This window comes from Folsomia candida, unplaced genomic scaffold, assembly GCF_002217175.1.
Source record: "Folsomia candida strain VU population unplaced genomic scaffold, ASM221717v1 Fcan01_Sc017, whole genome shotgun sequence".
Taxonomy (NCBI): domain Eukaryota; kingdom Metazoa; phylum Arthropoda; class Collembola; order Entomobryomorpha; family Isotomidae; genus Folsomia; species Folsomia candida.
In genome coordinates, this window is record NW_019091209.1 from 392,244 (window position 1) to 406,216 (window position 13,973).

The 13,973-nt window shown below is 37.3% G+C and overlaps 1 protein-coding gene across 2 annotated transcripts in view; it reads left to right on the plus strand.

Annotated features, from left to right (window-relative positions):
- LOC110856742 (complexin) overlaps nucleotides 1-13,973 on the plus strand; it is a 51,605-nt gene that overhangs the window by 37,072 nt on the left and 560 nt on the right. For both annotated transcript variants that reach the window (XM_022105275.2, XM_022105276.2), the window contains 2 exons: nucleotides 9,745-9,908; nucleotides 13,654-13,792. In XM_022105275.2, the coding sequence (XP_021960967.1) occupies nucleotides 9,745-9,908; nucleotides 13,654-13,792 (303 nt within the window). The remainder of the gene's footprint in view (nucleotides 1-9,744; nucleotides 9,909-13,653; nucleotides 13,793-13,973) is intronic.

Sequence of the window (13,973 nt, forward strand, 5' to 3'; positions counted from 1 at the left end):
AGTTGGGTGGGACGTATTTTAGGAAATTTATAGTACTCGGAAATTTATAGACGGGTGAAACTTATTTTGGAAGTGTTAGGATTGGATTATTGCCAGTTTTGTGTGTGATTAATTATTTTGCCAAGAGAGAAGAGATCCGTGAGTGCTCACGGAACAAGTTGAATTCGCAAAAAATATTGTAAATTGAGCAAAAATTTGCACAGAAAATGGCAAACAAGCTTTTATTTTGAAAACTATTTTGAACTATGTTGACGTGAGTAGGCCCACAGAAACAATCTAAATTTGTCCGTGTACTCGTATAATCCTGGATTTTTATTAAGATCAAAAAATTTCTGAATTTGCCAAAATTGATTAATATTTAGTTTATTTGTTTCCCAGAACAAAAACGGCGTTACGAAATTTTGCAAATTTTTTATACACAACGGCAAAAAGCCCGTAAAGATCCAGAAGTCACCAAAGTCTCAATATTTCCGAAATCCCCAAAAAAACTGGGTATTCTCAAAAAAATCTCAATATCCCCAAACTACCTAAATAACTAAATATACAAATATCAATCTTCCTCAAAAAACTTATTTAGTAAATTGTCACTCAACTCGCAAAAAACCCCAATTTCAATCCCAACAAAAACATTCTGCTGGTCCGTCACAATTTCAATAATTGGAAAGCAGACGAACTGAGGAAAGTTTGCCAACTCCATTATTATTTTTTACACGATAAACTCTTTCTGATGAGTGGATGCAAATCTAAATCGTATTAGCTCCAAGTTTATCTCTTTCTTCTCTGTCAGTGGCCGCGGAAAGCTGTGGGGACATCGGGGGACAGTGACATTGTAGGATAGGGAAGGGGTTTATATAAGATGGGCAGATGATGCGGACATCGAATACCCGTGGGACATTGTCCCTCTGTCTTCCGCGGCCACTGTGAGGGAGAAAAGTCGACTTTGTTGTGGGTGCAGTGGCCGCGGAAGGCTGTGGGGACATTAAAATTTTAGGATAGGGGAGGGACGGGTTTATCTGAAAAGATGCCGACATCGAACTACCATGGAGACATTGTCCCCCTGTCCCCTCACCCTTCCGCGGCCACTGGTCTCTCTCTCTTTTCGGCAAACTTTGAAAACATAATCTCCATTGCGGGTCGTCTTGCATGGGGGAAATTGGTCCACAATTTTTAAAGAAACGGACCGAGGATTAAGGTCAATTTGTGCCAAAAGGCTTAAAGAAAAGTCGCTTCATTCGCGGTGGTGGGTAAAGAAGAGATAAAAATGCAAAGAAAAAAACCGTTGGCAGAATTCTCCTCTTTTTAAGCAGAGAAGGACACAGGGATGGGCAAAATACTGGGTGGGTGAAAATCTACAGAATTATGAGCTCGGTTTTGTCAGAAATTGACGATTATACGACCACTTAGGTGGAGAAAGCAGAGGAAATATGGGATTTTGCAAGAAATTGCATTTCTACCGGTGTAAAAGACTGACACCGGGATTGTCTAACAAGTTATGTAAAAAAAAATCAAGCCCAGGATTACGAATCTCATGGCGCTTATCATTTCGTTGAATGGCCCCTGTGAAGAAAAATATTAGCGATCAAAGTACCCACGAGTGTCTTGGTTTTCGCCTCGTGTAGGGAAAAGGAGAGAAAATTTACTAAAAAATAGAACCTTGCAGCCAATATTTTTCTTCAAAGGGACCATTCAACGGAATTATAAGCGCCATGTGATTGCTAATTTTTGGCTTGATTTTTTGCTATAACTCCTTAAACAATCTCGGGGTAGCTTGAAAAAAGGTTCCATTGTGAGACAATTCACGTAGCCATTGGTAGCTTTGTAAACTTTGTGCTTTTGGTAAACTTATTTAACAAACTGCTACAAAATAGATTCCCCCGATAGGGTAAACTTTATAAAAAAAATTAGGACCTAACTTTCTTGGGAGAAAAATTTTGAAAGAGGTTGTGCATTTACAGAATTTGTGGATTTTGATATGTTCCAAAGGCCTGCGTGAATTGATTCACTGTATTAAAAAATATTGTACAAAACGCACAAATTTTACAAGGTTGCTAAAGGCTTCGTGAATTGCCTCATTGTTTTCATGATTTTAAAAAAAATGCAGTATTTTGAGAGTGAAAGTTAAAAGTGGAAAATATTTCTTCATAAAATTTCCATTTTCTTATGCGTTTTGCTACAAATTCTTGTCTTTTTGTGGCTTCAAGAAGTTCAAAATACAGTACATTTCTGACCAAGTATTTTGCCCAGCTATGTCTAAAAATGCAAAAAACGAGCTTTCTTCTCCTCCTGCTTGTCGAAGAAGAAGAAAAGTACTTTTGGTTCGGACAGTGAATTTCACGTCGTCCATGTCCCAGCGGACGGGACAAAGAGAGAGCTATCTCTTCCTCCCGTCGTCGTCGTCTCATGTTGGGCGGGCGGCGAAGGGAAAAAAATCCAAGACGGGGAGATTTCCCAGTCGTGCCTTTCTTTTTGCGGAGATGTGCCGACAGTCCGAGTCCAGTAATCACATGTAGGATTGTGTACACGGTTGTGTCTGCGAAATATTTGGCGAATTTGGCCAACTGAGAAATGCGCAATGTGATATTGATCTCGTCTTAGGGTATGTATGTTGGATACGGATAAATAATCGGTTAGTAGGGTTTCGGAGATTTAAGGTTGGTCTTATTAAGGTGGGAGAAAGTGGGAATTAGTGTGAAATAAATAGCAATATTTTTTGGCTTGAGAAGCCTTTTATTAACGGACGGGTGAAGTGGTAATAACTGCCAGTTATTCCCATTGGTACTAATTGCCAGTTATTCCTCACCAGGGCTGAGAAAATTAAGACGGAGTGGTTAAAAGGAAATTGTGATGTGATTTTATATGATTTCTGTGGTCTGTGTGAAATATGTGCTTTCTGTGATTTCTGGGATTAAGGCAAGTTGTCCCCCATTTCCCACAGTAATAGTACAGAAATTATACTTGGCGAAGAAAAAACAGGGTGTGAAAATCACATAAATCACACCTACATAAATCATAGAGTGTGATTTTAACAGTTCCTGCATTTTAACCAAGGTGTTTCACTTTCTTCGCAGTAATACCACATAAATTACGACTGGCGGATAAACCACGGGCTATGAAAATCACAGAAATCACACCTATATAAATCAAAGAGTGTGATTATCATAATTTATTTGTTTTTTAACCCTTAGCCGAGGAGAAACGGTAACTATGTTTGGCGTTGCTGCGGGGGGTTTCGATGACCACAATTGTGATCATTCGGGAAGCCAAAAAATAATTAAAATCTGACAAGTTCTAAATCTGGAGACTTTTATCATATGAGTTGCTTAGATTCGGGAGGATTTTATAAATGCTCAATACGGGAGAACGGCAAAACACGTTAGGAGAAAATTAGCTGCGGGACAACGTCAATAAATATGGTACTTAAATTGATGAGTATTAAAATTTTACAGTGTAACATTGTAAAGCAAAGTTGCATTATAATTAGAGAATTATGATGAACTAAATATGGTCTATGGTGCAAGATTTTGGGATGCAAAACTACTCAAGACATTTGTAAAATTTAGCTATTGGTCCCAAACCACACATGTTTGTGGATGTGCATAAGGGGTTTTTCTTACTTGGATCAAAAGTTCTTACTAAATTTATGCGTACATTTGGTATATTTTAATTTTTTAATGCAGCCAAGAACTCAATCTAGACGAGGAGATTAATTTGATAATTGATGAGTTTGATAAAAGGTGTATATAACCCCTTATTATTGGCGAAGCTAGTTTTACCTCATATTTTGTATCTTAAATGATCCCATATACCTTTATAAATTATCTTAGATAGTTGGTGCACTAACCAAAATATTTGTCGAGCTTCTGGAAAAACCCGAAACTAATTTCTCCCACTAGTTTTTCATCAACGTTGAAATTTAGCAAAAATGAACATGTCCTGGCAAACCAAGATTACACGAGATGGGTGTGTTTTGGCCTCAATAACTTTCCGTTATAAATTTCTTGAATAGTTTTAGCAGTTAGTGAACCAGAGTCAAAAATTTTGCATGCAACCCATCCTATGCAAAGCAGGGGCGAAGTTATATGAAAGTGACCTAGTGTTACCACGGACGATTCTGATCCAAGGCCCTAAAAATTTTAGTTTTTAGTGCCAACGTGTTTTGCCGTTTCCCGAATCAGCTAAATAATTTTTACCACGGAAATATCCGTTGTCCCGCACCTGACATGGAAACGTGAAAACGTGAAAAGCCGTTGACCCCGAAGGCAGAGACTTTTCTTGTGAACGGCTTTTCACGGTCTCTCGAATTAAAGCAAAAAGTCTAAAACGTTTTAAAACGGTCTCCCATGGCTAAGGGTTAATATCACTGAAATACTGATTGGCGGATAAATCACAGCATGTAAAAATCACACAAATCACAAAGTGTGACTATCATTATGCATTTCTTTTTAACAAGTTGGTTCACTGTCTTCGCAGTAATATCACAATTAATAAAAAAATGAACGGGGTACAAAAATCACACAAATCACGTCTAAATCACAAAGTGTGATTATAACTACTTAATTTTGTTGGAACCCTGTCTCTCTCCGAAGCCAAGTAAGCGTTGCGCCCGTATTGTGGAAGAAGACGAGGCTGCTCTTCTCAAGTGGAGTAATTTGGAGGGGAGTTGTTGTGCAAGATTTTCTCATTCGTTTTAATGCACTCGTAGAATTTCACTTTCACCTCGACACAAATCACGGCAAATGTTCTTCCCCTGTCTCCCCTCCTCCGCCCGCACGGAATAATAATTACTCCGACGAAACACTAATTCCTCCACTTTCCAAGGCCCGAGAAACACTTGGACATGACTAAGATACGGACGGTTCTTGTAATTATTGGTTTGCCATTTTCTTGACGTGTTGTAAAATCTTTGCGAATTTTTTAAGAAACGCATGAAAGAGCAAATAATTAAATTTGGGAGTTTTGAAGAATAATTGATTTTATGGGGCACCCAAGTTGAGATAGCTGGTTAGTTTTGCGATTTTTCGAGTGTTGCAAAATGTTTGTAAATTTTTTAAGCTCGTTTTGCTCAGAATAAAACAAAATTAAGGAGTTTAGGAAAATAATTGATTTTGAGGCAGTGGAGAAAGCTTGTAAGTTTTGCCATTCTTCCTGTGTTGTAAATTTGTAAATTTGCAAACCCCTTTTGCGGAAAGAAGAAAGCCTTAGAATTGAAGAATTTTGAATAATATACGATTTTTGACACATTCCCGACTGGTGAAAGGACAAAAAGTATGTACTTCAGAGCAGATTGACACATAATAGAAACAAAACTGCCATGGTGAAAGCGAGCCTTACGAGTTTTGCGTATTTTTGCGATGATTGGCGTGAAGTAAAATATATATTTGCAGATTCTGCGATTGCGAATGTATATTTTTTTGAACTCCATTTGCGAAAAGATTGAGAAATTTGGAGGATAAATTAATTTTCCCAAGGGAGAAAGTACACCACATGGACAATAAAAAGTACGTGACCCGATACATATTTCGAGACATGGTGGAAAGAAAGCTGTCATGGTGAAGGTGTGCCTTACTTGGTGAAAGTGAGGCTTTCTCCAAGGATTTAGGGGAGACCATAAATAGCTGGGTCCACCATCCAACGATAACAAACCCTCGTTTCGGTGAAAGCCTGATGTTTCCATGGTTTCCGAAAAAATGGGAAAAACTCCTTAAACTTAGGTATGTAGCCGTTAGGAAAACCGTTATTTAACCCTCGTCTGATCCCATGTTTATCGGGACACGGACAATTCCAACGTCAGTAACTATTCCCTCGTCGAAATAAATTGATAATTACCTTCACTAAAATCACATCCAATTTAGAAATTGGAAAATTCCCGAGCACAAAAAAAAGAAGAGCGAGTGGTTTATTTGGCAAGTCAATGACGCGTAGGATCGCCTCGTCAGCATTTATTTATCGTTGGTTGGAAAGAAGCAAAAAAACACGTGTCGAAACCGAGATAGCAAGATTGATTGGGATCATTCTAAGTCCGGTAGATTATGTGTTTATGATTTCCGAAAAAATGGGGAAAAATCCTTAAAATGAAACCCTCGTTTCGGTGAAAGTCTGGCAGATTGTGTGATTTTGGTTTCTGAAAAAAGTGGGGAAATAATTATTTAAAATTAAGTTCAAGATTCGGAGAAAGTCTGATAGATTGTATAATTCTGGTTACTCAAAAAATGGGAAAGATTCTTTAAAATTCAAACCCTCGTTTTAGTGAAAGTCTGGCAGATTATGTGTTTATGGTTTCCGAAAAAATAGTGAAATTCCTTCAAATTATAACCCGTTTATCGTGACATATGAAATCACTAATTATTTCCTCATCAAAATAAATTGATAATCGCTTTCACGCTAAAATCACATCCAATTTAGAAATTGGAAAGTTTCCCGACAAAAAAAGAGTGAATAGTTTATTTAGCAAGTCAATGACGCGTAGGATCGCCTCGTCAGCATTTATTTATTTTTGGCCAAGTCGAAAAAAACGTGTCGAAACCGAGATGCCAAGATTGATTGGGGGCATTCTGGAGTGGAAAGGGAATCCTGGATAATAGTGCACACGCCACGCCACGTACGCACACCTGCCAACACTGATCGTCATCATGATCTCATCCGCACGGAGGATTCCGTCCAATTTTTTTCCACCTCATTTATTCCCGACAAGTACAAAGATCAAGGTTTCCCACATTCTCGTCTCAGGATTAAACCCCGCGTCGGGATCATTTTGCATATTTATTTGGCTCCTTTTTCTCCATGGAAAACGTGGTCTATTTGGGTTGAGGAGAAAGTACTTTGTCAAAATAGAGAGTATTTCGTGGATGTTTGGATTTTCAGGGTTCTTACAGCCACAAAAAGTTGGAAATCTACAGGAAAATACATGGTTTTTTGAATGAATGAACTTCTAATAGCTGTCAAAACATGATATTTCCAAGATTTATTAAAAAGTACAGTGAGACAATTTAAGCACGCTTTTGTAATATTGTTAAATGTCCTTAAACCCATAACATTTTACAAAATTTTACTCAAATTTCGAAGGAAAATAACATTACAAAATTTTTGTAAACTTGCTCAGATTTAGGACGTCTTTTTGTTTTATATGTAGATTTTTTTTTTAAATTAAGGCATAAAACGCACAAATTTTACGAGTTACCATTAACTGCGTGAATTGCCAGACTGTTTTCACGATTCTTTTAAATTTGTAAACTAGTTTTCTTGTAAAAGTTTGTAAGTTTAAACAATTTACAGATTTTACAAAGTTACCAAAGACTGGGTTAAGAATTTTGACAACGATAAAACGTTACCTTCTTCACAAAATTTTGGTATGATTGCTGCTTTCTCCATGGAGAAAGTCGTCCTTTTATTTTGTAGCCCTGTAGAAATCCAAACCGATGCTCTTAAAATAGAAATGTGCCATATTTTGTCAGTCATCTTGTAGAATTTCCATGTAATAAATATGTACGTACGTTGGTACATATTTTGCCATCATTCCTGGCCCGTCAGTCAGCCTAATGGGCTTTTTGCGGATGACAGAGTCTACATATTTCTCGTCATCTGAGAAACAAGTCTGTTTGCGAATCACTCAAGGGGGACGAGTTGTTGCAAATTGATTTTCCAGGTAGGGAGCAGCCCCACGTAAATATTTCCCCAATCCGATTTCCTGTCTTTGACATTTTCTTCTCCGTTCTCGTCTCATCTTTCTTCATCTCGCTCCCTGTTTCTCCTCTCGCTCTGCATGAGATAAATAAAACGCTATCCTTCACCTTTTCATGATGATGATGATGGAAATGATGATGATGATCGGGGAGGAGAGGACGGATATGTATTTATTTTCTTGGTTTTTGCATTTGATTTCAACGAGTTTGTGGGCGTTTTTTAAACTTGTATAGAGGGCCAAAATTTTAAAATATTTTTGACATTGTTCCATATTTCTAGATTTGTATACATAAATATTTCCACTATCATTTGAAAAGTGAAAAAATTTTGCTGAAAGAATCAAAAAATTCAGTGTTAAAGGCAAACGTACAAATTCGTATTTTTGTTTTTTTATACATATTTCTTAAATATTTCAGCGATTTTTCTGTCAAATATATTGGATATTTTTTGAAGAATTGCATATACCTATTTTTAAATATTTCAGTAATTTGAGATGATTTTTTTTATTAGACCAAATTAAATTACTAAAGGATTAACTTCCAAAATATTTTTTTTTCGAAAATTCTTATTTTTTCGTACATATTTCGTAAATATATTCGCGCTTTTTTATTAAACACATTTCTTTCATTTTTCAAATATGCAAATGCATATCCGCCCTGTGATGATGCTTGCGGATGGTGATGACACGCAATTTAAAACAGGATTGACTTTGCCATCCGTTTCAGAATAAAGTAACTTTTCACTTAAATCGTGATCTCCTTCCAGAAGAATAAAAAATCGACTTAATAAATTCGGCCTTACATACAGACGGTGTGTGTTTCCGTGGGTGGTTTGAATCATTAATATACATTTGTAGGGAAATAAATTGATGTCGGAAACTGAAAAAAGATTTAAGATTATAAAAAAAATTATGAAAAAATTCGATGCAGTTGAAAAATACGCATCAGTCTAAAATAGAAGTTTTTGCCAAAAAAATTTCTCAAAATTCGTATAAAAAATGTTGCCAAATATATATATCTAAAAATTGCGTTACATAATTATGGTGGAAATTTGGATGAGTCTTGGTAAAAAAATTAAAAAATGTAATTAAGAAATTTTTTCGGTATTCTCACCTTACACATTATAACTAAATTCAAAATTGTCTTGTGTCCATATTTTTATACTGTTTAAAAATTATTCGCAAAATTTGAGGCTGTAATTTTTTCAAAAAATTATACATTATTAAGAGAGAAAAGCTGGAGAAGAAAGCAAAAATTCCAAAGAACAAATTCCAAACCTGTCTTGTCCATATTTTTAAAATGTGTAACAAAATGAATCCGTCTGAATCACGGACAGACAGATAAATCTGATACGAGTTTGATAAGCACTTATTTATTATATAAAAAATGTATACATCTGTCAAGAAAAAGACGGGAAAAAATTGAAAAACGACTTTCTCCCATGTATTTGTAATATTTAAAAAATTCAGACACATTTTTCCATTATTTCACAATTTATTGCAAAATTTATCAGTCTTTCTGTCTATCTAACAAACAGACAGATTAACCTCCGAGTTGGATAAGCACTCACCTTTTTTCTGCAAAAATTCTACATCGCTGCCCAAAAACTTTCACCCATGTCAACTGAATTATTCCTAAGTGTGCATCACAGATGCCCGTGCTTGTCCATATTGTTTTGTACTATTTCAAAATTTACTACAAAATCTGTCAAATAACGGACAGACAGATAACCCTCTTATGAGTTCGAGAAGTCTTAATTTTTCTTTAAAAAGGTATACATCATTGAAGAGAAAGCGAGAAAAAAACTGGACGACTTTCATCCTCCACGTCAATTAATCAATATCAAATATGCTTAACACATATTTTTAAAGTGTACTACAAACTCCATTCGTCTGTCTGTCACGTGACACACAGATAAACCTTTCCACCTAGTTAGATAAGCCTTGATCTTTTTTCTAAAAAAAATTCTACACCGTTGCCAACAAACTTTCACCCGTGTCAACTTAATTATTTGCAAGTCTGCCCACACGTCTTGACCGTTTTCTTCTTCTTGTCTGATTTTCAGGTGCGGTGGGCGGGGATGGAGAGGGCGAGACGGACAAGGAGAAGGAGGAAGAAGCCGAACGTGAACGTCTGGAGGCCATCCGTGAAGCGGAAGAACGAAGGAAAGAGAAACACCGAAAGATGGAGGAAGAACGGGAAAAGATGCGACAAGAAATCCGCGACAAGGTACGTTTCTTCCTGTCAAATTTAAGTCTCCGAAATCTGGACCCACATCACTCACTCGCTTTCTCTTTCGACGAATTTGTTTTCCTCGAAAATAGTTTCATGTCAGAGTTAATATGGGTTTGGGAACGGGTGAAAGTAAAGGAAAATATATGATTAAGTTAGGATTAGCAGAGATTCGGATTAAATGATGTTTACTTTCTCGTAGAGGAAAGCAAAAATGGCGATAGTCACGTGAGTATAGTTGCAAATACGAATGGATAGAAATTAACAGTGCATATTTTTTGCATTGCATTATATGAAATACGCGCCATCTAGCGGGTTACCCTTTCTGCTAGGTTTAATTATGGGAATTGTCCACTAGATGGCGCTTATTATGTGCATTTATTGCAAGTAACCACTTGTTTCCTGTCAAATTTAAGTCTCCGAAATCTGGACCCACATCACTCACTCGCTTTCTCTTTCTATTTACTTGTGTTGTTCATCGGTATGAAAAATAGCTTCGTGTCAGCAGTGTTTCGGGTGAAAGTATTAAAGATTTTGTGAGAAATAAGGGGGAGAAAGTGGTTTCTTGCAGGGGAATATTTTGGCCTGCAAGAAATGGATGAAACTACACTGTTAAAAATTTGGTAGACACTCCGTACTGGTATTGATTTGGTAATAATTTCCTATCGGATTGGTAGTAAATTGTTCCTGAGTGGTAAATTTTTCATTACCACAACATTACTGAATGTTAATTCCCGTTAATATCAGTACCGGTAGAGTCACTCATTCGGTAATGATTTAATACCAGTTTTCTAAGAGTGTACGCCCGCCGATGTAAATACTTCATACCGCTTGTGGCTAGATTGAGCATATTTCTTGCACTTCCTCCCAGTTTCTGGCACCTCACATTTCTTGCAGCTTCTTCCTTTCCACTGCAGCAAATGTGGTAAACCTGTGAAAATGTGTGAAAATCCTTGTAAAATTCATGTCCCCAAAAACTGGACCCACATCACTCACTCGCTTTCCTTTTCGTTTTCCTGTCCGTGGTATGAAAAATAGCTACCTGTCAGACTTAATGTGTCAGAAAAAGCGTAGAAAGCCGAGAAAAAAGATGTGATTAAGTTAAGATTAGCAGAGATTCGTGTTAAATGATGTTTACTTTCTCTTTGCGAAAATTAAAATGGCCATGGTCATGTGACTAGGGTCACTACGAATAAGCCCCCCTTCTTCCTATCTGACAATGCTGTGTCCCCCCAACTTCCACCGCCACTGATACACATAGAAGGAAAAAACGATGAAAAACAATCCTTGAAAAACAATCCAACTCGACAGGCGGACTAGAAACTCCGAATGAGTGACTGACAATGAGTGGCGGTATTGTAACTAGGAAAATTGATGCATTTTAGAAATTTGCATATTGAATTGGGGTGGAGTGAGATTAAAATACATGATAGAGTTATTCCGTTTTAACAAAGGAAAAGGTGGCATCTTGGTATATACGGATCTATGGATCTCTCTTGAAAAACCCGCCCGGCCGATAAGATCAGTGGCGGCGCAAGTAGAGGGACATTATGCCCCAAAAATTCATAAAAATCCTCTTTAAATAAGCCCCTCCTCTACCTACACTCAAAACAAGGTAGTAATGCATCATTACCATACGGAATGACTATGTGTCTCTACCACGTCGGTTACGATTTGTCGTAGAAATGGTAATAATAATTTCAGGGATATTCAAATTCATTACCAGATATTAAGGAAGTGAATACCATTATGTATTAAATTTGAATTTCCCTGATCTTATTACTATCATCTCTACGACAAATCGTAACCGACGTGGTAGAGACACATAGTCATTCCGCATGGTAATGATTCATTACTACCTTATATTTTGAGTGTATCTCGCAATTCTAATGTCCCCTAACTTCCGCCGGCACTGACTAAAGATAGAAAGAAGATGAGAAAAAATCCTTCACAAGCAACACGACAGGCGGACATGGGGAGGCAGCCTGGAAACTTGAAGCTGCTCCAAAGTGAGTGACTGAGTGGCGGTGCAGTTTGACAGCCTCTTATCGAGGAGGAAAAGGCATGACATCAATTTACTTAGCAGTTAGTAAGCGAACGAGCCCTTTTTACGACCCAATTCTCCACCACTCGCTTCTCTTACTCGTCTCTCTTGTTGGAGAAAGCGACGATGTCTTATCCATTTCCCACTCAAAACCGCACTTCCAACTTATCGGGAAAACGGGTGTAGGGTTGTCCCGAGGTTTGGGGAATGAATAACACTCCAACGAAGAGAAGAGGAGGAAGGGAAATGACAGGGCTGGAGTAAATTGTACTTTCACTCGGGCAACCAGGGTTTGCTACCTTTTTTTTGCACAAATGCAAATAAATTGCAAGAAATTTGCGCCCTCTAGCCACGCGCCGTATGAAGTATTTATACCGGCAGGAAGGAGTTTTTTGCAGCTTGCAGATCAAAATATCTGCGAGATACCACTTTTTTTCAAGTGGTTACTTTCACCTGAAACGTTGATGATGGATTTGCAAACTTTTAGACAAGATTTCAAAAATCAGGGTAGAAAATTAATAGTCTACAAAAATCGGAAAGGTTTCCTGGCAGTTTATTCTTAAAGGAGACATGTACCAACAATTAGTACAATATGCGTTGTGAATTTTGCCACATTTCTTACGGGTTTTCTCACATTTCTTGCACTCGAAACCAAGATATCCGAGGTGCAAGAAAGAGGGAGAAATAAGCGTCATCTAGCCACGCGACGTATGAAATATTTACGCTGCGGGGCGTCATTTCTCGCGCTTTGCATTTCCCTCGGGTCAAAATATTCACCTGCAAGAAACCACTTTCTTCTCCCCGTTATATCTTGCACGTGGTTACATACTTTCACCCGAAACCCTGGTTTCCCGACAGTGTTGAATTAATAAAGAAATATTTCTCTCTCTCTCTCTGTCACCCTGTCAGAGAGCTATCTCTCTGTTTTCTCATAAATAAATAAATCTGCAAGTGCTACGAGCCAGCGGGCGATACTGCAGAGTTGACTCCCAGAGGTCGAAATTTCCCTGAGCGTGGTCTGTGGTTCGTGGTAATTTGTGTGGAGGAGGAGGAGATGATGGATGGTGGCGCTACGAATTTGTGTGGAGGTGACATGTCTCCCGAGTAGAAATCGTTACGTTGAATTATGCAGTAATCGAGAATAGGTCGATGCATATTTTATATATTTTGTATTGTTTTTTTTGGCATAATCGTGCAGAAAATTTGTAATTTTTGCAGAACCGTATGGGTACATTTTTTTGTGCAAAAATAGGTGTACGTAACGTTTTTTTTCTGGAGAAAGTTGGGCCTAATTTCTGCCGAAACTGGGACAGGAATTTTCGGGCTTAATTTCCACTTGAAAAATTGCTTTCTGCTCTTTATAAAATTTTCCCAGAAAAATTGGGCCAAATTTTGTATAACCAATTTTGCAAGTTTTCAAAATTTTACTCTACGTGATGGGTCCTCTGATCCGTATGAAAATCAACCTATGTTACATAAAATTGACACAATTATTTGCAACAAATATCCCACATGTTAAAAATTTCTCCAAAGAAATTTTGCAAATTTGTGCATTTTTTGTTCCCATGAAGTAGTTGTTTGTTAAGAAAAATTGAAAAAAAAATTATAAACTAGTAAAGAATTTGGCATATGTGTGTGGAAAAGTTTGCCAATTTTAAGCCAATTTTCTTAAAAAATGTTGTATATATTTGATTGCAGTACAATATAAAGAAGAAGGAGGAGGTAGCGGAGGCGGCCGCCGCGGACGCCGTGCCAGACAATCCACTCATGCGAAAAAAGAAGACTCCCGAAGAGCTCGCCAAAGAGACAGAGGAAGCCGACGAAGATGAGCTCACAAGTATTATCACCACTTCATTATCCATAATGATAAGCGCACTCATGACTATCGAAATAAAACCATTATAAATTTCGAAGCAAAAATCCATACAAAAATATTACAAAATTTCGCAAAAAGAAAACGTTCAACAAACAAAACCTTGCCAAGCTTAGTATTTTGATATCCTCAATTTGCAAAGATT